Source organism: Momordica charantia (assembly GCF_013281855.1).
Source record: "Momordica charantia cultivar OHB3-1 chromosome 10 unlocalized genomic scaffold, Mcharantia_2.0 BLBB01000010.1, whole genome shotgun sequence".
Classification (NCBI taxonomy): Eukaryota; Viridiplantae; Streptophyta; class Magnoliopsida; order Cucurbitales; family Cucurbitaceae; genus Momordica; species Momordica charantia.
The window spans coordinates 6,988,299-7,012,437 of NW_028275158.1; the positions used below are offsets into that span (position 1 = coordinate 6,988,299).

Sequence of the window (24,139 nt, forward strand, 5' to 3'; positions counted from 1 at the left end):
TATGATATCGTCTTACTTTGAGTATAGACCTTCGTAAATTTACATTTGGTTTCACCTAATCAAATGACTTCATATTAATGAATATGTTAACTTTCACTTATATACAAGAGCGGAGTGAAGAAAACATCTTAATGTCATAATTTAGAAAGTCTAGACAGTTTTCATGCAAAAAAATTAACATGTAAAATTTTGTCCATTCCTAAGAAAATTTATAGCTCCACACAGGTTTATAATATAAATTGTGTCTCTTTGTCTAGCCAATGCAAAACTTTGATTGGATTCCAAATATGAAATAAGTATTACATAGTACATAAACAAACTTTTATTTTGTTAAAAAAATATTTTGTGTCTATTTTATTTATTTTCTATCGGAGCAGTTAGAATTTTCCATTTTAATTTGTAATGTGTAAACCTGTATTTTTCTCCCTAAAAAAAACATAAAATGTGGGATAACCTAAACATTATCAAATGAATTTTATATATTAGTTTTCATATTTATGATTCACGTTATTGGTTGACTTTTATTTTTAAAAAAAATATTGATAAGAAAACTTACTATTTTGACGTGTCTAAAAAAAGTCTTATTTTGTTCTATAATTAATAATAACGTAGTAGATCAATTATAGTTTAATACTTCACTCCACGTGTTTATTAGTAGTAGTAGTCAAAGCGAGCATGATTCAGCAATAATTGACATATATTTCTCGTTAAATATTAAGAGTCTCAAATCCTAATCCTCAAATTTGAAATAACTTTCCATAATTTTTAAATGCATAAACATATACCTCCATAAACTATTTAAAAAAGAAAAAAAAAACTTTTTATATATAAAGCCTTCCCAGAGTCACAACCAAACAAATAATACTTCACCAATTATATTAAATAAGGCCTCCCACTTATGCCATATCTCATGTATTGAATCAAACTATATCCATATTAAATAATACATGAGTTCCACATTAATTCTATTTTAATATTTTAACATTTCAATTTTATTTTTATATATTGATATGCTAGAGGGAAGAAATGAATTATTACTTATACGATCAATCAATCTTTCTCTCTCTCTCGGCACAAAACATATTTTACATTAAAATAATTATTTATATTTTTTAGTACAATATGTAGGGAAAATTTTGAACTCACGATCTTTTGGTCGGAGATAGATGGATGCAGTTGAACTATGTACAGAGTATTCGAACTCACAAGTTTATGATTAGAGATAGGTGTCAATGCCGTTGAGATAGATGCTAATTTTTTTTTTAAACAAACAGAAATTAAAAAGAAAATTAAACGTTGTCAACAAGAAACAAATTAGAGAGCCACGAAGGGAAGTTCAGCGACCACACAAACGATAAACCCTCTTCGCATGCTTTCCTCGCCAAGCTGTGAGCTGTTCTGTTCGCCTTCCTCGAAATGTGGTGAAATCTTTCAATTGGCATGAAATCCGCCACCTTCCGAATATCTTCCGCCAACAAAGAGGTCTCAGTTAGCTCCACAAAGAAATTATTGACGATGTTCACGACTTCCAAGCAATCCGATTTCACCTGAACTTTGATTCCATCCTCAAAGGTGCACAAACGTTTCATCGCTTTGAGCCCTTCTAAAATTGCAAGAATTTTCAAAGCTTTAATAGGTCATTTTCGTTGTAGATGTGTCGACAACCTGTCAAAATGAGTCGTCCTTCCCAGTCACGAACCATCCACCCAATTCCTCCTTCGTTCAAAGAGTGAGATAGATGCTAATTATTTATGTTTTAACCCATATTTTGATCTTCGTAACTTTTATATTAGTTACTTCTTCTTGGGTTTTATACTAAGAACTGGTACGTTTTAGCCCTTTATTTTCAAGTAATCAAATCAAATTAGCATATATTAATAAAAATTCAAGCAATCAATTTTCATTGATTGGGTACCTTGGAATAAGTTCAAAATTCAAGTTTGTGAATAAAAAGAGGCCTCTTGGCAACCTTAATTTGCACAAACTCTTCCATGTCCAACCATTTTTAAAGAGAGAAAAACAAACTAGAAACATGGGTGACGATAGGAAGAAGAGAAAGATGATGATATTGTGAATAATTAACAATTAATTAACAGTGACTGCCCCTTGCTTGAATCAGTCTCTTGATTGTAAAATTTTAAGGCTATCTTGACTCTTTGTTTAAATAAATTTGTTGAGTTTTTAGATTGGAGTTGCAAATTTTGGCTTTGTGCAACTTGCATTGAATTGTGAAGAAGAATGAGTATGATTTATAGAAGTTGACCTGTAAAAATAATAATGGGTTTCGTAGGAGTGAACTTTTTTACTAAAAATAGTAAGTTTATGTAATTGGGATTATAGGAGTTTTAATTATATTTTTTGGATTGGCAAATTTCTAACATGAACCAAGTGCAGTCCTAAATTCAAACATGGTTATTGGTGATGCTAATTAACGACGAAACTCCAATTTCATTGTTGAATCGAATGTCACATTCAACGACGAATATAGCATTCGTCGCGTAGAGGGCGGTATTTTTAACCACCCACAATATTAACGAAAGTTTATGAGTTGGACCTTCAACGACGAAACTCTCTTTGGCGACGATTTTTTACGGCGTCGTCAAAGATTCCGTCGTTGAAATTTAAAATTCTTGTAGTGCTAAAATTCGATCAAGCTGAGTTGGCGAGATTTTTTATGTTTGCAACGTTTACATTTGGAGGGTTACCTACAACTAGCAAAACTCAACACTAGATGGTGTTCACCCTGTGATACCTAAGTCAGTGTATCTTCAGTCGTACCACCAGCCAGTGTGTATGGACTGAAGGTATCGTAGCTGTCGGCATGAGTCATTTTATTAATAAACTACCATTCAACCCAAAAACTATTCATTTATGAGTACACTCCCTCTCACTTGTGGACTTCGAAAGTTACATCAAGACCCAACAGGTGGAAATCAATATAAAATAGGGAGGAAATGACTATACACGAACACATGACCACCCGTTCTGATACCATATTAAGGATGAATAAACGACCATTCAGTCCCTAAGCTTCAACTTATAGGTTGGGTAAATTTAATTCATTTATGAGTATCTAAATGTATGGCAGGTTGAAAAATATTGTGAGCATTGTACCCTCTTATATGTTATATATTATCAAAGCTCAAATATGTATAGAAAATATCTCTCTAAAGAACAATGTCAAAAAAATTGAACTTGACCAATCTGATTCTCCGTGTCGTAAATGTTGAAACTTAATTATAAAAAGAAAAAAAAAATTGGTCATCCACCGTAATTGAATTCTACTAAGAAAAATAGGGCAGTCTTAAAAAATCCTCTCTTATTATTTTTTTCCAAACATTTTAAAAAGATGCGACACGAGAACTTCCCAAGTAGTTATCTAACTTATTCTCTCATATTATTTTAATGTTCAGTATCAATTTATTGTTCAAATTTAATTGAAAATATTAGATAGCACTTCTCCTACCGTTACTTTTTTAGTGTTTGAAAATAATATTTATTAATATTATTAAATTATAATTAAAATTAATTTCATGATTTAAAGTAAACAACTAAGAATAAAATAGGTAAAAATATGTAATTCAAAAAATTTAAATTGTCAGAACATTTATTAAATAACTAAAATTGAAATGAATTTTCTTAAACACAATTAAAATGAAATATTAAATGAGGAACAAAAGGAAAGCAACAAGTTTCTCCGCCTCTTAGTATTGGTTTTTTTTAAAAAAAAAAATCAAATTTTAAATGATATGTTATATTATATTATATTACTGAAAACCAAAAATAAAAATACTTATATCATTTATACATGTCATCATAATTATTAAAGATTTTTTAGAGATTTAGTCACAAAAAATATATAGTCGCATCAGTTAAAATAATAATTCTAATCTTAAAAAAATATCCAAGCCAACTTATACGATTTATCTCACTGGACAAGTACTTGATCCAATTACATTTGATTGTCAAAGAAATTCGTAGAATATCAAATTTTAGATGGGTGATCACATCGTTTGAACTAATTCTTTTCAAATGCTTTAGAATTTACCATCCCTCGGAAAAATATATATAAATTTTCTCTTCTATAGTTACATCATTTTGACTTTTTTTTAATTTGATATTTTTTTAATTTAAGAAAACTAAAATAAAAAAAATTAAATTACAATAAATAAGTAAAATTGCAAAAAAGTTAGGATTGCGGAGTTAGAAGGCATACAATGGAATATGTGATAATTAAATTTGCAAAAATGTTCTTTGAAATAGTAAAGGTAATAGACAAAGGCCACGACTCACCTACGGTATATAGTTGAGTCAACTTCACTCTTACCCATCAAGTTACTTAACAACACAAATTTCGATTTGACAAAAATCTTCATATATTAGTAGAGGAAGTTCAAACCCTCGCTCAAGAACTCTAGATCACATATTTTAATGCGATGCACGAGAGATGGAAATACGTGGTTGAAGAAAGTAGCTAAAAAACATGTATTGTAATAAAATAAAATAAAATGTCTTCCTCGAAGTTTAGTTTTCTTGTTTTATTGATTTTTTGTTCTAAGAAATTAAAAATAAAAATTATAAAGTAAACATATTCTAATATTTTAAACTTGGAAAAAATATACAAGATGTCAGGATGGCCGAGTGGTCTAAGGCGCCAGACTCAAGTTCTGGTCTTCGTGAGAAGGCGTGGGTTCAAATCCCACTTCTGACAACTATTTTTATTTTAAGATATTAATTACAAAGGATAAATAAACGTATCAATTTTATAATTTGGTAAATGTTTTTCTTTTTTTAATTATTATTATTTCGCCAACAATGCAGCTAAGGCAAAGGCTCCGTTCCCGACCCTGTTTTTCTTTTTCATTTTTTGTTTATTAAAATTTTATATCAATTTTTAAAAATTATTTAAAATGGCAAATTATATAAATTTTAAAGAGAATAATTATGGTGGAAAAAATATTTTTTATTTTAACTCAACAAATTATTATTTTTCCAACAACGCAGTTGCTTCCCTTGGTATTTGTTGTATGCATCTGCTCGTATTTGGATTGCAATATTCTTACGAATTATTATTTTTTGTGTTAAAATCGTAGTAATAAAAATTTTAAATTTAGAAATTCTGTTTAAAATATTTATTATTGAAGTGCAATTGCTCTTTATCTAAGTGGCTCTAGCAAATTATTATTAGTTAAATTTACCATCTTAATAAGTTGCTCGTTTTGTATATCTTCATTCCACTTTTTTTTAATGTAATTGTACTTTTAATATTTACTTGTTCATCGTCTCAAGTAAATAATATTTCTGTTATAAGTTTTTCTGAAAAGACAGCCCAATAAAATTAATTTTATAAGTTCTTAAAAGTCAGATAATTACAGGACAAGAGATTAAAACATCAATTTTAGGATTGTAATATGTGTCTTATCCACCAAACTACAATTAATTGTAGTTTTATGTCTTTGAATTAAGAATGCAAATAAATAAATATAACGAAGATATTTAAATATTTTCTAAACCATACATTTAAGGAACATTGAATAATCATATTATTATTACTCTCCATGCAATGAAAGTTATTAATCAAGTCAAAAATGTTAAATTTTGGTAGGAAAGAATTTATCTATTATAAAAATATCCTTTTATTAACATGTCAACGTGCCACTCGAATTCTATTTAACACATTAAATCAATCTATCAATCAACAAAATTCATTCTTTTTTCTAGACACGATGCTTCGAGATATAAGCAAATGATTTAATAGCAGAACTAATTTCAAAAAATGAAAAGAAAAAAAAGGGTTCACCAATGACAAGATGCCATGTGGGCAAAATCTTGCAAGGCCAAGCACAGTGAGGACAAGAGAGCTGAGTGAAGGAATGCACAAATGGCACCAATCAGAACCTCTAAAGCCTTATCCAAAAATCAATAATCTGATCTCTTCCCACCATTTTTGTTCTTCTTCTTCTTCTTCCCCAATCCAAATCCAGACCCCACCAATTTTCCTCCACACACACAAAAAATCCCATTTACACAAAATCCCCAATCCCACTCCATTGCAGTTGCATGCCCTTCTCAAGCCACCAGCAGATTCACTAGCCCAATGGCCTCCACCGCTTGTTTTCTTCACCACCACGCCCTCACCACCGCCGCCGCCGCCAGGTCCTCCGCGTCCCCGCGCCAGGTCGCGCCGCCCAAGCCTGCGCAGCACCTCCTCTGCCGTGCCCAGAAACAGCAGGCCTCTACAGAGGACGACGGCGGCGTTGTGTCTCGCCGCCTGGCTCTCACCGTCCTCATCGGTGCCGCTGCTCTTGGCTCCAAGGTTTCTCCGGCTGACGCTGCCTATGGAGAAGCTGGTAAATCTATATCACCCATTTGGCAATATGAACTAACGAAACATCTCTGCTGCAATTCACATGAAACCCTTAGGAGTTTGTCAAATTTCGTTTGATGCATTTTAGCAGAATCTTGATTTGTTGTTTTTGCAGCTTGTCTGTGTTATGACATGGATGGTTTGAAATTTTTAGTAGAAGTTATTGCAATTCCATTCTTGAGATCCTTGTTATTGAGGAAGAAATTTACCATATCAAGGCTTCTTACAGTTTCCACGACATATTCATACTTCTTCAAGATCATAACTCATAAAAGGATGTTCTTAGACAATCTGTTATGGGTCATTTTGTTGAATTATATGCAATCTAAAAGTATGCATTAAGTTAGTGTTAGTGAAGTCTGATGTGGGCTCTCTTTTCTCTCTTATTCTTGTCCACTGCAGCTCTTTTGTTTGTTTTCTTTGTATAGGCTCTTTCTGCAGTGGAGTTTTATCCTTTGATGTATGTTCTGTTCATAACGAAATCTTGGTTTTTCATAAAATTAAAAATAAAAATCTGCAGCCAATGTGTTTGGAAAGCCAAAGAGCAACACAGACTACTTGCCATACAATGGAGATGGATTCAAGCTTTCAATTCCTTCAAAGTGGAACCCAAGCAAAGAAAGGGAATTCCCAGGCCAAGTTCTTAGATACGAAGACAACTTCGATTCCAACAGCAATCTTAGTGTAATTATTAACCCAACTGACAAGAAATCCATCACCGACTATGGCTCCCCTGAAGAATTCCTTGCCAAGGTAACACTCTCACTCGCATTTGAACTCTCAACTCTACTTCGATCAGTTATAGTCCTCCTCTTAATACATTTTGCTTGTCATTGTCAATCTCTTCAAACCAATTATTTGATATTAACTCGACAGATCGAATATATTTAGTGAACCAAGAAGGAAATAACAACTTTCAGGAATGGATATTAATTGTTTTCAAGAACTATGATGGATGCAATGCTAAAAGTTAAAGTTATTGTCTACTTGAAATCATTAATCACAGGCATATGCTCCCTGTCGCTGTTTGGTTATGTTAATGTTGACTTCAGTTCAGATTTGGTCTGAAACAAGACAGTTCAGTTGATGTGCTTCAATTTGGTCTTTGCAGGTTGACTATTTGCTGGGGAAACAAGCCTACTTCGGAAAGACTGCTTCTGAGGTAATTTGAGAAAAACTACATTATAGATTGAAAAATGATTCATTGCCATTGCATCTCATACAAACTCAAACAGGAATATACTTTCTTCTGTTTTCAGACACAAAACTCAATAAGAAATGCCTACTTTCTGTTGTCTTAGCAAAAAAATTTTCGAAGGACTTCGGTTCTTATATGTTATGTTTTTGACCAACTCCAATGCCAACTCCGAGGGACAAGAAGGATTCTAAACCATTAAGGCATCTCCCGTCTGATAATCATTTTGTTTTTTGATTTTCTGTTTTTGAAAATTAAGCTTATAAACACTACTTTCACCCATGTATTTGCTTTCGTTTTGCATCTATTTTTTAAAAGTATTTTCAAAATCCAAGCTAAAATTTGAAAACTAAAAAAGGTAGTTTTCAAAGACTTGTTTTTGTTTTTGAAATTTGTTTAAGAGTTCAAATATGTTTCTCAGAAAGGTTAAAACATACCAAAGAAATTGTGAGGAAGCAAGCATAATGTTTGAGAACATAAAACTAGGAACGAAATAATTATCAAACGAGGTCTAAATTTTCCACTTCAGGCTTTCAACCTAATATCTCTCCAAACATCTTAAACTCTCACTACCAAGGCCATCTCTGCATGTTGCATTTGAATCATTCTCAATCGAATCAACTAGATATCACATATTGACATCTCGAAATTGATCAGGGTGGATTCGACCCAGACGCAGTGGCAACAGCGAATGTGTTGGAGAGTTCGGTGTTGAATGTCGGAGGGACGCCGTACTACTTCGTGTCTGTGTTGACAAGAACTGCAGATGGAGATGAGGGTGGGAAGCACCAGCTGATCACAGCCGCTGTGAAGGATGGGAAGCTTTACATTTGCAAGGCACAAGCAGGAGACAAGAGGTGGTTTAAAGGAGCCAGGAAGTTTGTGGAGGGTGCAGCTAGTTCTTTCAGTGTTGCTTAAGCTTGAGAGAGAGAGAGAGAGAGAGAGAGAGAGAGAGAGAGAGAGAGAGGTGTTTGTTGTATATTATGGAGAACATTATCTTGACCAATGAAAGGGATTGTCAATGTTTGTTATTGAAATGCTGTTAATGGCCTTATTTTTTTGTGGTTCTCCACAGTTGTTAAGGGTTGGGTTAATGAAGCTTAAAAGGAAGGACCATCATTCTACTTTTCTCTCTTTCTCTCATCATTGACAAAATATACAGCATTACATAGTTTAAAATAGGTTAAATTAGTACTAAAAAACATGTTAAACTGCAAATTTGATCGCTATAGTTTGGACTATATTGTTTCAATTGGTTCATTATGGATTGAAAAGATTCAATTTGCTTCCTAAAGTGGGGCATAGTTTCAATTTGGTTCAGTTACGTCAAAGGAACTTACGTTAGCTGGAAGAATTTGTTGTGCAACTTGGAAGGATAGGAATTTGGTCTATAGTAAAAAAAGAAATTTAGAGAGTAAATGCGAAAAGTTTATGGATCGTGGATTATGTGGAGGAATTTCATAAAAATAGAGATGGGTGTAGGGAGCGGAATGAGAAAGGACATTGCACAAGATTTTGGAAACGTACGCAAACGGAGTTTCACAGAGATTAACACATATGCAGCGTGTGATCATTGACAAAAACTAATAGAGATTGACATTACGAAATAATGAGGCAGCCCACCATATATGAATGGCGTCTATTGGGATTGAAATTATTTTCTTTCTTTTGGTGTCTGATTTCCCCTCTCGACTTTAAAAAAAAAAAATAGGAACCATTTGTGAGGACAAAACCATAGTGACCTAATTCACACTAAAATCATTAGGATCAAATTAAAATTAAGCAACCTATGAATTTTGTAATTTAACTTTTAATATATCAGGTTTATTTTAGAATGGGTCATGAGTCTATGAAAAGGAAATGAATAATTAACTTTTTATCCTAAGGATTGAGAGAGAATGTTTCACTTTATCTGTGTAACAAAAGAAACATTTCTACCCCCATGAGATTTGAGCAAATTGTTCATCCCACGATTGTAAAACTAAAAAGTATATATACTATATATGTTAGTATTATTTTAATGAAACAAGTAGAAAATGGGTTTTATTAATTTTATATAGTCTAATTTTAGGCTTCATTTAATTCAATGAAATGGAGATTAACAAATTAATTAAACATTGAAGAGACTGTTAAGTCGTCATTGCTGGATAGAATTACGTTCCTTGTAAAGTCTCAAGCTATCCAGGTTAGTTGGAGACAAACAACTTTTTATTTTTTATCTCTCATATATTAAAGAGTCTTTATTAATTGACTTACAAGTTAATAATTTATTTTTTAGTTATATTACTAATAGTATTTCTTCTAATAAAAAATTATACTAACTTTTTTATATAATACTACAAATTTCTATTTAATTGATCAATTATTTAATAATTCTGTTATTATTAATTCCTATTAATGAAATTGTTGAAATGGAGTTCATAATTATTAGATACTAGAACAATAAAATTCAATCATATTATATATTCATAATGATTGTTGTAAATTGTAATAAAATGTACATTAATCATTTTATATGGTTGATAAATTGTTATAATACAAAATATTTACTCTCGAGAAAATAAAATAAATTTTATTATTCTTTTAATGAAAAATAAATATTAACACATTTTGTAGTTAACATATTTATAATTATCTATAATAATAAATAAGTATACTGGTAATTGTAATATATCTAAGTCTAGTTAAGTTCCGTAAACAAATCAACCCGTTTCTAATTTTAGATTTTTTTGGGTTCCTTATTTCTTATTATTTAAATTCTCTGTAAGTTATATATATATATATAAATTCCCTCTAAGTTAATGAAGCCTTGTATTGGTAAGTGATATTTTCTTTTTAATCTTTTGAGTACTATTAGCAAGTGATTTTGGTACTAATATTGTCTTGTTTTCAAAATTCAAGAGCTATGATATAACGTTTTGAAACTTAAATCATAGCGAATATTTATTAAGTCTTCTTTACTTATTTGTTTGGTACATCGAATTTTGAGATTCCAAAATCATAGGACGCATTTCAAATTCAACGAATTCGGTTGTTTGACACTACATGATATTGAATGATTTGAAATCTTATGTTTTACATAAAAAAAGAAATCTAGATCAAAATAATCTAATTCGGTTGTTTGACACTATATGATTTTGAATGATTTGAAATCTTATGTTTTATATAAAAAAAGAAATCCAGGTCAAAATAATCGGATTTTACAGGATTTCGTAAAATTTCAAAGTAAATTACCTATTTAACCTTGTCATATTTTAATTTCTATATAATAAATCTATATTGAAAACTCAAATCAGTAAAATTTTTATTTATTTTTTCATATCCAGCGTCCAAACAAAAAAAAAAGTTAATTTAATTTATTTAAAATCATTCTCGTTTCAAACGAGATAAAGAATTTTAAATCGTTTATCGGATTTCAAAACACGGAATTTAAAATTATTTCTCAAATTTTCTTAATGTCAAACAAAAGGTAACGAAATCAGAATTTTTCTCTAAGATATATGATTGAAGTCAAATGATGAAATTCACTTCAAATTTGAGAATCATTTCCATGTCCCACTCAGAACTTTTTAATTAAATGTTTATTTATACTTCTAATAATTTCTCTTCTATAAAAATTTTTATTTTTTTACTACAAATGTTGGAACGAAGAATCGAACCTCTAATCTCTAACCAATGAGCAAGATGCCTTAACGAACCAAATTCGTGTTGATTACATTAATAATTTTATAACGATGATTAAATAAATTAAATAAATAATATTCTTATTTCGATTAATTTCTTTTTTAAAAAGTATACGGGCTAATATTAACCTAACTCTTGACAAGTATCAAAATAATATTTAACTCAAACAAATGATTCGCACAAAATTTCTGTTTCACGTCTTGGAATGTAAGGAGTCCCGAAATGTTTGGGCCTGCAACCCGGTACGGCGATTCTGGTTCAGTGCAAAATCCTGCAATGGCCCATTCCTAGAGAGAGAGAGAGAGAGAGAGAGAGAGAGAGAGAGAGAGAGAGAGAGAGAGAGAGAGAGAGAGAGAGAGAGAGAGAGAGAGCAGTTCTTCTACGTTGATGAAAGGCAAAGGAAGCGCCATACATCATACGTTGGGTTAGGGCACTACCGTCGTCTCTTCTCCTTTTTAGTTTTCTTATTACTCAAGAAAAAAGCCTCCGAAACCCAGTTGAAGGAAGGCAGGCAAGGGGGAGCTGCGGAAAGTAATGGCGAACAAGAAGCAGAGGAATGGGGAGCAGAAGCAGAAGAAGGGGGACCAGAAACAGAAGAAGGGGGAGCAGAAGCCGAAGCCGAAGCCGAAGCCGAAGCCCAAATCCATGGCATCTGCAAACTCGGGCGGTCTAATCACACAGACACTCGAGCGATTTGGCTTGTCCAATGACGAAGGTAATTAGGAAACCATGACCCCAGGTTGAAAAGAACAGGAAGATGAAGCTTTTCAATTGCTTTTCTGTCGTTTTCCAATGTTTTGATATTTGGCTGTGGGTGATTGCTTTGAGCTTCAAGACGGGGACTGTTCTTTGGCTATGTTGGTTGCTCAAGGAGTAGTTGCTCAGGGCATTGAGATTGCTTTTGAGTTTTAGCTTCGTAGGATATCTGGTTTGGTGGAGGACAATTCAATAGAGAGAAAACAATTATCAGTAGTTATAAATTCTTCGATGATTACAGCATCGGTTCTTTTTCACTTTGAAACAAGTTTTGCCAATAGTTCAAAATGGAAAAGAAAGGCAGCTAGATGATCCGTGCTTTATTCGGTAGAAGGTGAAACTTGCGAACCAGAGATTTTATGCCTGTTCAGAGTTTTTACAATATTTCAAAATGAAAAAAAAAGGCAACTAAGTAGTCATTGTACTCTATCTCTATAGTATATCATTCTCACATGTCTTAAATTTCCTAGCTATTTGTTTTTTCTCATGTAGTATTTTTCTCCCATGTACTAATGTTGGAGTCTGTTATTATCTGTTTCTTTCTTAATTAGTAAGTTTTTGGATGTTTCATGCAGTTTTCACTTTTGAAGCTGATCTTTCGAAGCGTGAACGCGCTCTAGTGCATGAAGTGTGCAGGAAAATGGGTATGGCATCAAAGAGTTATGGGTAAGTGTCAATTAGCAATTTCTCTTGAGTTTAGAACGCATCTAGTCATATATAGGTAACTTCATATTCTTGGAAGGAAAAAACTCCCGAGTTTAGGAGGCATATAATCACATATTTATAACTTAATATTCTTCAAAGGAAAATTCTTCTGTGCATCTACAAGTTCTCAGGCGTCTGGAATATTTTGCTTTAGGTTTCTCATTTGCTAAATCTTTTTGTAGGCATGGAGACCAACGTCGTGTTTCCGTATATAAATCCAAACTGCAAATGGAAACCATGAAATTTTCTGAAAAGACAAAAAGTGTTTTGGACGATTTATTTAGTAGATATCCTCCTGATGATGGAGAATTGGGTACAACTGGAGAGCAGAATAAAAAGGCTGATAAACAAAGGCGAAAGAAAGATGATATTTTCTTCAGGCCCTCAATGAACAAGGAAGAGATAATGAAGAAAGTGGAATCATATGCTGCTAGAGTCGAGAGTGTCGCGAATCTGAAAAAGGTTTCTTTGAGTAAATGAACAAAAGTGATGAAGTTTACTGGTTTTATGCTGTACCTTCATCTCTCTCTCTTTTAGTTCTTCTTATAAAGGAAATGTCTTCATTTCATATGTTAATGCCGTACCTTCATTTAACACCACCCACCCCCCCCCCCCCCCCCCCCCCCCCACGGGAAATAGCTGAAAGTGAATTATTGGGACTTTTCTTCTTGTAGATCTCAGAAGAGAGATCCAAGCTTCCAATTGCATCCTTTCAAGACGTCATTACATCAACAGTTGAATCTCACCAGGTTGCTTTTAATATGCATTTCTCCTGCCCAGCATTCAAATTTACATTACATATCACGTTAATACTGCCAAAAAAATTCCGTTGTTAAGAATTTTTTAGGTATTTCTTTGGAAGTTATTGTTGGTTGGTCTTCTAGCTTCTCATATCAACTGGTGTGAACTGTTTGATCTTTGCTTTAAGCAGGTGGTTCTCATATCTGGTGAGACTGGATGTGGAAAGACAACACAGGTAACTCATTCTGTCTCTATAGTGATTGCAATTGTTTTCTTTTCCTTCTCGAATTCATCATTGCTTGCCAAAAGCTCTATTCTGGTTGCAATGATTTCTTTTTCCTAATAGGTATATTCACCCCTAAGGGTCTGTCTGTCTTTGGCCTGTATATGAGTTGCACGGTGTTTGGCCTTTTAGGGTCTGTCCGTCTCTGGTGACATTATAAGAAAAATAACTTTTATTGATGTAAGAAAAAGATATGAAGTTTGGACGAGATATCCATCCCCTACTCTACAAATATTGAGGTTCTCATTCATAGTCCTAGGGCGTAGTATCCATTTGTTCTATAGTAAAATCCAGTCCTTAGTAAATTAGCAGCTGGCACATAAATTATCCTGATTATTTTGCTTTGCATTTTGAATGTGAATAGTGAGAGAAAAATTATGACAACCATCATAGTGCTGTTTTTCTTTAAGCTCGATTATCTTTCATGTTCGGATATGGCGTATTTCATTAAGATCTATTGGTTTGTCTTTTTATGTGTTTGCAATGTTGGGGTGAGAGGAGTACCCTTTTTCTGTAAATTCTTTAACAATAAAATTTAAACAAATTGCTCAGGATTAAGTTCTTATTGTTGCATTATATTCTATATAATTCCTGGTAATATGGTGTAGGTCCCCCAGTTTCTCATGGATTATATGTGGGGTAAGGGAGAGGCATGTAAGATAGTCTGTACTCAACCTCGGCGAATATCTGCTACATCAGGTTTGCTCCACTTATTGCCTTTCCTGGGGCCTCTTTTGTTTTTAAAATTAATTTTTTACATTTAGTTTCGATTATTTGTCATTTTTACTTCCATTTCTTTGAATTTGTTGTCTTCTTCCGTTTTAGTTTCTGAGCGGATCTCCCATGAAAGAGGAGAAAATGTTGGAACTGATGTTGGATACAAGGTATTCTTTTTGCTGGTGGTTTACACAAAATACATCTAATTAGCCATCTAGTAGAGAATAATACATCTAATTGCCATCTAGTAGAAAATTTTATTCTCCTTTGGGGTTCCAATGGGAGGCTTTGGTTGTTATCATTATCTTGAAGTAACTGATTTTGGGAAAATGTTTCTTATGATGGAAATATGATAGGACCCTATCATTACAATTGGAATAGATAGCAGTTATTCCTCATCAGTCATAGGCACTTTTCGAAAATTTTACTTTTATATATATCTATCTTGGTTATTTTTGCTTTCATAGACATTAATATTAGCTGACATTCTCTTTTCCATAATGGAAGATTCGATTGGAAAGTAAAGGTGGGAGGCACTCGTCAATTGTACTCTGCACAAATGGTATCCTTTTAAGAGTGTTGATTTCTGAAGGTTTGGGCAAATTAACTACGGAAGCTCCAGAAAAAAGTAGGAAAAATGTTGTGTCTGACTTAACTCACATTATTGTGGTATGTATTCTATTTGTTGCTTTTGAATTCGTCATTTTTTTTCATGTTTCGTTTGTTGCTTTGAATTTGTAGGATTTACAGCTAGATGTTTTGGTGTATCTCGAGAATACTCTTGTTTTCGTTTCTAACAAAATATTCCACATCATGCTATAGAAGGAATAAAAGAAAAAAAAAATCAACTTTCTTTTATCTTGAGGAGGGTACAAAAGAACCTCCTCTGATATAGTCTCTGATGCTAGTTAATGTTGCAATATTTCTTGTTCCATCCTTGAATTATGAACACAAGTCTCTTTTGGCCTTTAAGTTGTTATTGCTGTTCTTATTTGTACATTTGTAGGATGAGGTTCATGAAAGGGATCGCTATTCTGACTTCATTTTAGCAATTTTGAGGTATATTTTACTTCCGTTGATCTCCTCATATGACTGAGCTATTTATCACTTGTCTTCTTTTCCCCATAAAGAACAAAACTCCGTTGATTCTCTCATATAAATGAGCTATTTATCACTTGTATTTTTTCCCATAGAGAATAAAACTCTTGTATGTTATTTCGAGAAACAAACTTTCTGTAAGCAATGGGCAAAAAATAAGTAATATCTCGCCCTTACCAGAGAACATTACAAAAAGATTTTCCAATTGGTATGCCATTTAGATGCTTTGATAAGAAACTCCTTCTAGAAGCTAAAAATAAATTAAAAATATAAAAATAGTCTTTAGTTTCTTCTAAGTTCTTGTTTGGATGCTAAAAAGATTTATTTTCCGCGTACCAAATTATCCATACTGAAGCACAAGAAAGCTTGTCCCACAAAATTTATTGCTTCTATCATTAGCTAGGAAGTTCAAACACTGCTTTTAGATTCAGGTCCTCACATGTCTGTATAGACTATGAAGAGTGACTCTGAATGCGATATCAAGTATTAACCATCATTGTCTACAGAAAACACTTTCATGACAATTGGTTTAAGATCATGAGGGCTCTTCAAGAACACATTAGTGACTTCTGCACTTCCTTTCTCGGCTGACAGAGCCCTTCTTAGATGTGAGGGAGTGGAACTAGCACAAACCCTTAATAAAGTGAAGGATTGGTACCAAGTAGGACACTTCCTGTCCAGCTGAAATTTGAGCCTTGGATCAGAGAGCATTACAGTGCAAATTCTGTTGTTCCCTTGGTATGGTGGTTGGATAAAGAAAATGAAGGGAAAAGTTTGGTTTGTTGGGATAAAGTCAGTAGGCCTTTGGAGGAAGGGTGTCTTGGCATTTGCAACATCAAAACCAAGAACAAAGCCCTTCTTGCCAAATGGATTTGGCGTTATTTAGTGGAGGAACATGCTCTTTGGCGGAAGGTTATTGATGCTAAATACGGGCCCATTAATTGCTATCATCAATAAAATACTTTGTGTACAGCAAGAGCCTTTGGTCCATGGAAGGAAATACCGAAGCTTCAAACATTGATTTTCGACAGAATTTCCATCAAAGTGGGTGATGATAAATCCACAGCTTTTTCGAAGGATGCTTGTTTGACAAAGGATATCCTCTGCAGCCAGCACACATCTCCTCTTATTTGCATCGGCTGCTGACCAGTTGATTTCAGTAGAAAAAATGTGGGATGAACAGATGACTGCATGGGATCTTAGGTTTATTAGAAACCTCAAAGAATCCGAAATTGCTGAATTAGTATACCTCCTTCAATTACTGAACAGTAAACAACCCACCGCACACAAAGATAGCTTCATATGATACATGGAATCATCGGGACTCTTCACAACCAGCTCATTGACCCGTGATTTATCTTCTGCCTTGCCGAATGAAACATCCCCCTCCCTATACAAGACTATTTGGAGTGATCATTACCCTAAAAAGATTAAGTTCTTTCTTTGGGAGGTTAGTTTAAATGCCAGAAACACCAAAGGAGAATGCCATATATGCAAATCTCCCCTCATTGGTGCATTCTCTGTAGAGAAAAGGGAGAATCACAGGGCCACTTATTTACATGTGCACCATATGAAATTTTGGAACAAAATCCTCTCATTTTTTGGATGGTACACTCCTCTGTCCTATGAAGCAAACAGTGCACTGGCCTTCTTTCTCATGGGCCACCCTTTCACAAAGGAGAAAAGGCTTCTATGGATGCACTTTGTCCTAGCGGGATTTTGGGCTTTTTGGATGGAAAGAAATCATCGGATTTTCCAAGGAAAGGAACCCCCCTTTGATCATGTTTTTGAATCCATTGTTTATTTGGTCGTCTCATGGTGTAAATGTTCTCCATCTTTCCATCATTATAGTTTTACTGAATTGATTTCCAATTGGAGATGTTTTTGTAACTCCCTTGGATAGGGTTTTTCCCCTTTTGATCTCCCTTCTGTATCTCTTCTAATTTCATATATCAATGAAATTTTTTCTCATTAAAAAAAAAAAGTTAAAAAACACAGCACTGTGGAATTGTATGGTGAGAACTATTTTATGGACTGTGTGGAAAGAAAGAATAAAATGGGTTTTTGAAGACTCCTTTGCTGTGTAGGTTTTTTTTGTGGAATAGTGTTTGTAGAGCTTCTTAGTGGTGTTCAAATCACAATCACTTATTTTGTAGTTACAACCTCCTCATGATTTTGTACGATTGAAATGCCTTACTGTAGTTCCTTTTGGGGGTGACCTCCACCCCAGCCCTTTGGTTGTCTCTGTTCCTTTTTTGAATGTATTAGCTCTCTGTTTCTCTCAAAAAAATGTTTGTGTTTCTTTCACCTTTTAAGTCCCCTATTTTGAGCTTGCTTATTTTATTAAAAAATTTGGATATTTTTCTTCAATTCTTTTGCTACTTGTTTGCAGGGACTTGCTTCCATCATATCCTCAGTTACGGCTGGTTAGTTCAATTCTTCTTGTCTTTTACTTGAGACATTTTTGTGCTCTTCAACTATTCATACTTCTATTAATAATAGATAATAGATTTTATAGAGAAGAAATACTTGTAATTGTAGAAAACAATAAAATAGAAGATTCTTGGAAGCTTGTTTTTTTTTTATTATGACTGAGATGCATGCTTCTATTGTTCTATATCCCGACAGATAATAATGAGTGCTACTATTGATGCTGGACGGTTTTCACAATATTTTGGTGGCTGTCCAATGATCAATGTTCCTGGATTCACCTTTCCTGTAAACGTCCCACTTTACTCTTTGTAGTTTTGGATTGGTATGTAGTCTTGGGTGATATTCTAACATTTAATATTCAGGTAAAAAATTTATATCTGGAGGATATACTTTCTGTAGTGAAATCTTCGGAAGAGAACCACCTTGATGAAAATATGGTGGGTGCTTCAGATGAGGACCCTGAGCTAACCGAAGAAGACAAGTTCGCTTTTGATGAAGCAATTCACTTGGCTTGGTTGAACGAAGAATTTGACGCCCTTCTAGAATTGGTGGAGGATGGATCCTCTCAACTCCTCAATTATCAGCATTCCGTGACTGGACTAACACCTCTAATGGTGTTTGCTGGAAAGGGTAGAGTTTCCAATGTTTGTATGCTGCTATCTTTTGGTGCCATGTGTGAATTACGGGCCAAGGACGGTATGACTGCATTGGAGTTAGCTAAACTAGGAGATCAGAAAGAAACCGCTGAAGCAATCAGAAAACATTTGGAAAGTTCCACGTCTATCTCCAAGGAAGAACAACGGTTGATTGGTAAATATCTTGCAAAAAATTCTAATTCTGTTGATGTTTCTCTTATAGAGCAGTTGATAGGGAAAATATGTCTTGATTCGAAAGAAGGAGCTATCCTTGTTTTCCTTCCTGGGTGGGATGATATCAGCAAGACTCGAGAAAGGCTGTCTATCAATCCTCTTTTCAAAGATGCATCAAAATTTTTGATAATATGTCTTCATTCAATGGTTCCCTCTAAAGAGCAAAAGAAGGTTTTCAGACGTCCACCTCCTGGCTGCCGCAAAATTATTCTCTCTACTAATATTGCTGAAACGGCCATTACCATTGATGATGTGGTTTATGTTATAGACAGTGGATGGATGAAAGAAAAAAGTTATGATCCTTACAGTAATGTTTCCACTTTTCAATCTTCTTGGATCTCAAAGGCTAGTGCCAAGCAGCGAGAGGGTCGTGCAGGTCGCTGTCAGCCTGGGATATGCTATCATCTTTATTCGAAATTTCGTGCATCTTCTCTTCCTGATTTCCAAGTTCCTGAAATTAAGAGAATGCCAATAGAGGAGCTTTGTCTGCAGGTGCACTTTTCAGCCTAATTCTTTATTATCTCGTAGTAAGATTTACTGAGATCACATAATCATTCTATCTAAAACTGGTTTGTTATTCTGATACATGATTGACCAAGCTGAATGTGACTGAGGAGTGGTGAAGAGAGTGGCGGTGGTTATGGTGATAAAAAAAACTGAGGAAACCCAAAAAATTATGAGAAGAGTAAATTCTGTAACAAACTATCATATACCTTTGGAATTGTCATGCTAATGTATGTATGTATTAGGTAGACTGGTAAGTAGTATGGTGGTCTGTACATAGAGTTGGATATGACTTCATTTTATACTTTTTGGAGTGTGTTTTTATTCCTACATGTCTTCTGTAATATTATTTGTCCTTGTCATCCCTGATAAATGATTAGGCAAGAATATTCTTATGCATTTTTAGTACAACAAATGTAGGGCCGATGATTTGAACCTTCGACCTCTAGGAAAGAGGTAGGAAATATCTTAACCCAGCTAGGCTAATGTTAGCAAGAATATTCTATTTATATAGCTACTTTTGTCTGTTTTTCAATTTCCCAAAATATATCAAACTTATGATGTGTATAAATGTAATGTGAATGACATGTTATCACTTTTGTATCGCTTCTTTTCAAATAATATACATTAACATATTAGGTATACGCAGAGCAAAATTTTAGGATGTGATAATGGTTTAGATGATAATGATATTCTTATTTGGGTTGGATTCTCTCGGAATGAGCACAATGATATTATTAAAATTTTGTACTAACTTAATATATCTTCACATTCTCTTGATACAAATATCCATGCATATTGTCTCCAACATTTCATTTACTAGCAAGAAATTAGCCAAAAGATAATCATATTCCATCCATTGTATTATACGTTTGGAATACTATTGGATCTATCGGTGTATCTTCTACACTAATCAATCTTGGTCTGCATGCAAATTGGTTCAAGAGTGATAAGTATTGTTTGCAGATTTAAATCTCAATAATGTGGTTTATTGAAATATTAGGATCCCCCTTGTTATTCCTAATTGTCGTAGGATCCCTTTAATCCTTTTTCATACCAATATTATTTGGCAGGTGAAATTGCTTGATCCAAATTGTAGGATAGAGGTTTTCTTGCAGAAGACTTTGGACCCTCCAGTTTTTGATACCATCCGTAATGCAATCTTACTCCTTCAGGAAATTGGGGCTTTGTCACTTGATGAGAAACTGACTGAGCTTGGGGAGAAATTAGGTTCATTGCCTGTTCATCCAGTAACAAGCAAGATGCTTATCTTTGCCATACTGATGAACTGCCTTGACCCTGCTCTAACTCTGGCATGTGCTTCTGACTACAGGGACCCCTTCACTCTTCCCATGTCACCGAGTGAAAGAAAGAAAGCCGCTGCTGCTAAAGCGGAGCTTGCTTCTTTGTATGGTGGGCATAGTGATCAATTGGCTATTGTAGCTGCATTTGATTGCTGGAAGAATGCTAAAGAAAGGGGTCAAGAGGCCCGTTTCTGTTCTAATTACTATGTCTCTCCAAGCACTATGTCTATGCTGTGTGGCATGCGGAGACAACTCGAAATGGAACTAGTTAAAAATGGTTTTATACCTGAGGGTGTGAAAACTTGCAGCTTAAATGCTTGTGACCCTGGCATTCTCCATGCTGTCCTTGTGGCTGGGTTATATCCAATGGTGGGAAGATTACTTCCACCCCAGAAAAAGGGAAAACGGGCTGTTGTAGAAATCAGTTCAGGGGGCAGAGTTCTTTTGCACCCAGGGTCCCTTAACTTTGAGCTGTCACTCCGTCAAACGGATAGTAGACCTCTGATTGTTTATGATGAGATAACTCGCGGGGACGGCGGTACACACATAAGAAACTGTACTGTTGTTGGGCCTCTCCCATTATTAATGGTTGCAAAGGAGATTGCTGTTGCCCCTGTTAAGGAGAATGATAACGGTAAAGACAATATTAAAAATGATGATGATGGAAATGGTGGAGCTGAAGATAAAATGGATGTAGATAATAAATCAAATGAACAACCAGAAGAAATGATTATGTCCTCCCCTGATAATTCAGTAACTGTGGTTGTTGACCGTTGGTTGTATTTTTGGTCAAAGGCACTTGATATTGCTCAGTTATACTGCTTGAGAGAGCGATTATCTGCAGCAATCTTATTCAAAGTAAGTGGTGATAGACTTGTATAATACATTCTTGCTCGCACTTTTTGTATAATTATGACAGACTTTTTGTTGTGTTTCAGGTAAAACATCCTAATAAAGTTCTTCCTCCTGTTCTTGGGGCCTCTATGCATGCCTTGGCTTGCATTCTATCTTATGATGGCTTAACTGGTATTCCATTAGAATCAGTAGAAATGTTGACGTCGATGGTAAATGCAACTGAGATCAGCAATTTTGTACCTGGGAGGTCTGTAGGAACGCACAAGACAGTAAGTTGGTTTCTTAGATCACTTTCGAGTTATACTGATTTTACTGTTCCTGAAGTGAATGGAGCACTTTTGAATGATCCGTTAAGTCAGAATTTTTTACCACTGCCTGATTCTAGAACAGCAAACCCGAGTGGCCCATTGAGCCCTAATTTTAGGGCTTCACCTAATTCAGTCTATGCAAGGTCAGCACTGCAGCCCCATAGAAAGCAGAAGCAGCCTCCCCATCCCCATAGAGAGCAGAAGCAGCCTCCGCAGGCAGTCAAACCCTCTCAACACCAAAATGCCACCCAACAGAAGCAGCCTCCCCAGCCAGTCAAACCCTCTCATGACCAAAATGCCACCCACCAGCAGCAGCAGCAGCAGCACGCTCAAGAGCGCACTCCACGTAAACAGAGAAAGTCCCACAAGAAGAAGCCCCCATCAGGAGACCTCAGTTTAAATGGGTATGGATTAAGCATGTATGGACCATACGGTCCTCGGGGCGTTTCTTTAAAGCGGCCACGCAGTAACGGGGTGGGATAACATCTAATAACTAAGTAAACAGTTAATCTTTCTTCAGGGGACTGAACTCAGTGGATGTATAGAAATAGCTTCAGATGGGCATGCTATGGTGAATGTGGGCTTTTCTGTAGTCTGTACAATGATCAGTGGCAACAATGAAGCTCAGTTATGACTTATGAGGTAAAGTCATTAATCCACAAGTTGTTCTCCTCTTTGTTTTAGTCCCTAATGTTTTATATGTATTTTTACAAATTAAAAAGTTTTATTTTAGTCCGTCCCTTAAATCTTAAGATGTCTTAACTATAATCAAGGATGATCATTGTCTGTTTTACTACACACCGCTGCTGCCACCACCTAACTTTGTTTTTTACTAGTAATCTTTTCAGCCATCATCTTATCTTTAATCTTTTCCTTTTAGCATCAGATGTCTGGACACTGTTTTGGGAATGGAACTCTGCTGAAATTACCTCTGCTGCTTGTGTAGATCAAACAAGCAACATCCAAATCCATCCATAATAGTTTAGCTTTCAGGTACAGTTGTAAGCATTTTAGACGATGAGGTTCGGTTTTCACCGTGCTGTGGATTCCACACAAATACAGGCCCTTTCAGGTATGTTCTAGGCCTCCGCACTTTTATGATAGAACAGATGTGTTATTATGGTATTATGAATGAAAGGATATGGTTCCCTTCAATACATGTTTCAATTGTTTTTCTGTATTCGAATCCCATTTAATAACTAGCCATGTTATGGGAATACTCGTGTCTCTTTATTATTTGTTTACCTGTTCTCTCTCTGGCCCGCTATACAAATTGGAAAGATTAGCGTCGGTTTGACAACATTTTTCTTTCTTGTTTCTTGTTTCTTGTTTCTGATTTTTTATTTTTTAATAAATAAAAATAGAATTGTACGTAGTAATTGTTTCATGTTCTTTCTTCTTTTTACGATCAAGGAATAAAGGAATAGAAACATGTTTAGTAACAATTTTTAGTTTTTGAGTTCTATGAAAATCAATTTTTTAAATTAAATATATATACTTTTATGTTATATTTATTTGTAAAAATATTTATAATGTATTTTATAAGTCAAGAATGATAAAATAATGCTTTTATTTGTATTTTGAAAAATAATTGAAAATGGAAACAAGAAACAAGATGTTTGATTTTGTGGTCATTTTTTTAAAAATAAAAAAATTAGGAGTAACCGTTTTAAAATAATTATTTTTCAAGAATAGAAGTTCGATGCTTGATTTGGATAGAAAATGAAATTATATTTTCAGGGAATTATCATCTGAATTACAAATTAAATCATATCAAATTATAAGTTGAAAAGGTAGTTGATTAGAATTTGGTGGGCTAACAATCTTATTGGAGTTTATTTTCTTTTAACATTTTTGCATCTTTATGTCTGAGAAAATTGTATTTTGTTCAAAAAAGAAAATGTATCTAGTTTCATTCTTTTTTCACTTATTGATACATCGTGTCAAATCATTATTTATTAATCTAATTTAGTTTATTATATCAATATTTAATAGTTTTAACAATAGATTATTGCAATCAAAATTGAAAGTCTATAAACGTAATTAATTGAAGTGTTTAAGTAGACACATCTGTCAAAGTTAAGTAAAAAAAGAAAGAGATTGACATTGCAATTCGACTCTTATTCTTGAAAACTATTTGCAAGTTTTGGCTTAATTTATCAAATTAATATCAAATAGTTTTAACACATGATTTTTGGAGAATTTCAGTTCATATAAGAGATAGCAAAATTAAATAATTCGAAATACGTAATTTTACAAAAAAAAAAAAAAAGGAAACTGATGGATAATTAAAATTCTTTTTAGAAATTCTTACATAAAT

General features: G+C 33.9%; 2 protein-coding genes and 1 non-coding gene across 11 annotated transcripts; all 3 read left to right on the forward strand.

Annotated features, from left to right (window-relative positions):
- Positions 1 to 4,627: 4,627 nt before the first annotated feature.
- On the forward strand, positions 4,628 to 4,711 carry TRNAL-CAA (transfer RNA leucine (anticodon CAA)). Its single transcript has one exon. It is a non-coding gene; the product is annotated as a tRNA-Leu (tRNA).
- A 1,266-nt stretch (positions 4,712 to 5,977) lies between these two features.
- Positions 5,978 to 8,686, forward strand: LOC111008203 (oxygen-evolving enhancer protein 2, chloroplastic). Its single transcript, XM_022280829.2, has 4 exons — positions 5,978 to 6,350; positions 6,888 to 7,120; positions 7,479 to 7,529; positions 8,220 to 8,686. Exons 1-4 carry the CDS (start codon positions 6,098 to 6,100, stop codon positions 8,478 to 8,480), a joined length of 798 nt encoding a protein of 265 aa, XP_022136521.1. The 5' UTR covers positions 5,978 to 6,097; the 3' UTR covers positions 8,481 to 8,686.
- Positions 8,687 to 11,555: 2,869 nt separating this feature from the next.
- On the forward strand, positions 11,556 to 23,036 carry HVT1 (helicase in vascular tissue and tapetum). 9 transcript variants are annotated; one of them, XM_088118630.1, is made up of 16 exons: positions 11,558 to 11,961; positions 12,578 to 12,668; positions 12,890 to 13,169; positions 13,382 to 13,456; positions 13,639 to 13,683; positions 14,340 to 14,430; positions 14,557 to 14,615; positions 14,956 to 15,117; positions 15,455 to 15,507; positions 17,939 to 17,972; positions 18,175 to 18,264; positions 18,342 to 19,340; positions 20,426 to 21,514; positions 21,595 to 22,223; positions 22,340 to 22,461; positions 22,700 to 23,036. In XM_088118630.1, exons 1-15 carry the CDS (start codon positions 11,781 to 11,783, stop codon positions 22,362 to 22,364), a joined length of 3,903 nt encoding a protein of 1,300 aa, XP_087974756.1. In that variant the 5' UTR covers positions 11,558 to 11,780; the 3' UTR covers positions 22,365 to 22,461; positions 22,700 to 23,036. The 9 variants fall into 9 exon arrangements, with proteins under 9 accessions (XP_087974760.1, XP_087974756.1, XP_087974757.1 ...); XM_088118631.1 differs by having other exon boundaries at positions 22,706 to 23,036; XM_088118632.1 differs by having other exon boundaries at positions 22,766 to 23,036.
- Positions 23,037 to 24,139: the final 1,103 nt, after the last annotated feature.

Coding starts and splice junctions, on each gene's coding strand:
- HVT1 (XM_088118627.1), top strand. CDS start 11,781: ATGGCGAACAAGAAGCAGAGGAATGGGGAGCAGAAGCAGAAGAAGGGG. Junction 11,962..12,577: donor TGGCTTGTCCAATGACGAAG/GTAATTAGGAAA, acceptor TGTTTCATGCAG/TTTTCACTTTTGAAGCTGAT. Junction 13,457..13,638: donor CAACAGTTGAATCTCACCAG/GTTGCTTTTAAT, acceptor TGCTTTAAGCAG/GTGGTTCTCATATCTGGTGA.
- LOC111008203 (XM_022280829.2), top strand. CDS start 6,098: ATGGCCTCCACCGCTTGTTTTCTTCACCACCACGCCCTCACCACCGCC. Junction 6,351..6,887: donor CGCTGCCTATGGAGAAGCTG/GTAAATCTATAT, acceptor AAAAATCTGCAG/CCAATGTGTTTGGAAAGCCA. Junction 7,121..7,478: donor CTGAAGAATTCCTTGCCAAG/GTAACACTCTCA, acceptor TGGTCTTTGCAG/GTTGACTATTTGCTGGGGAA.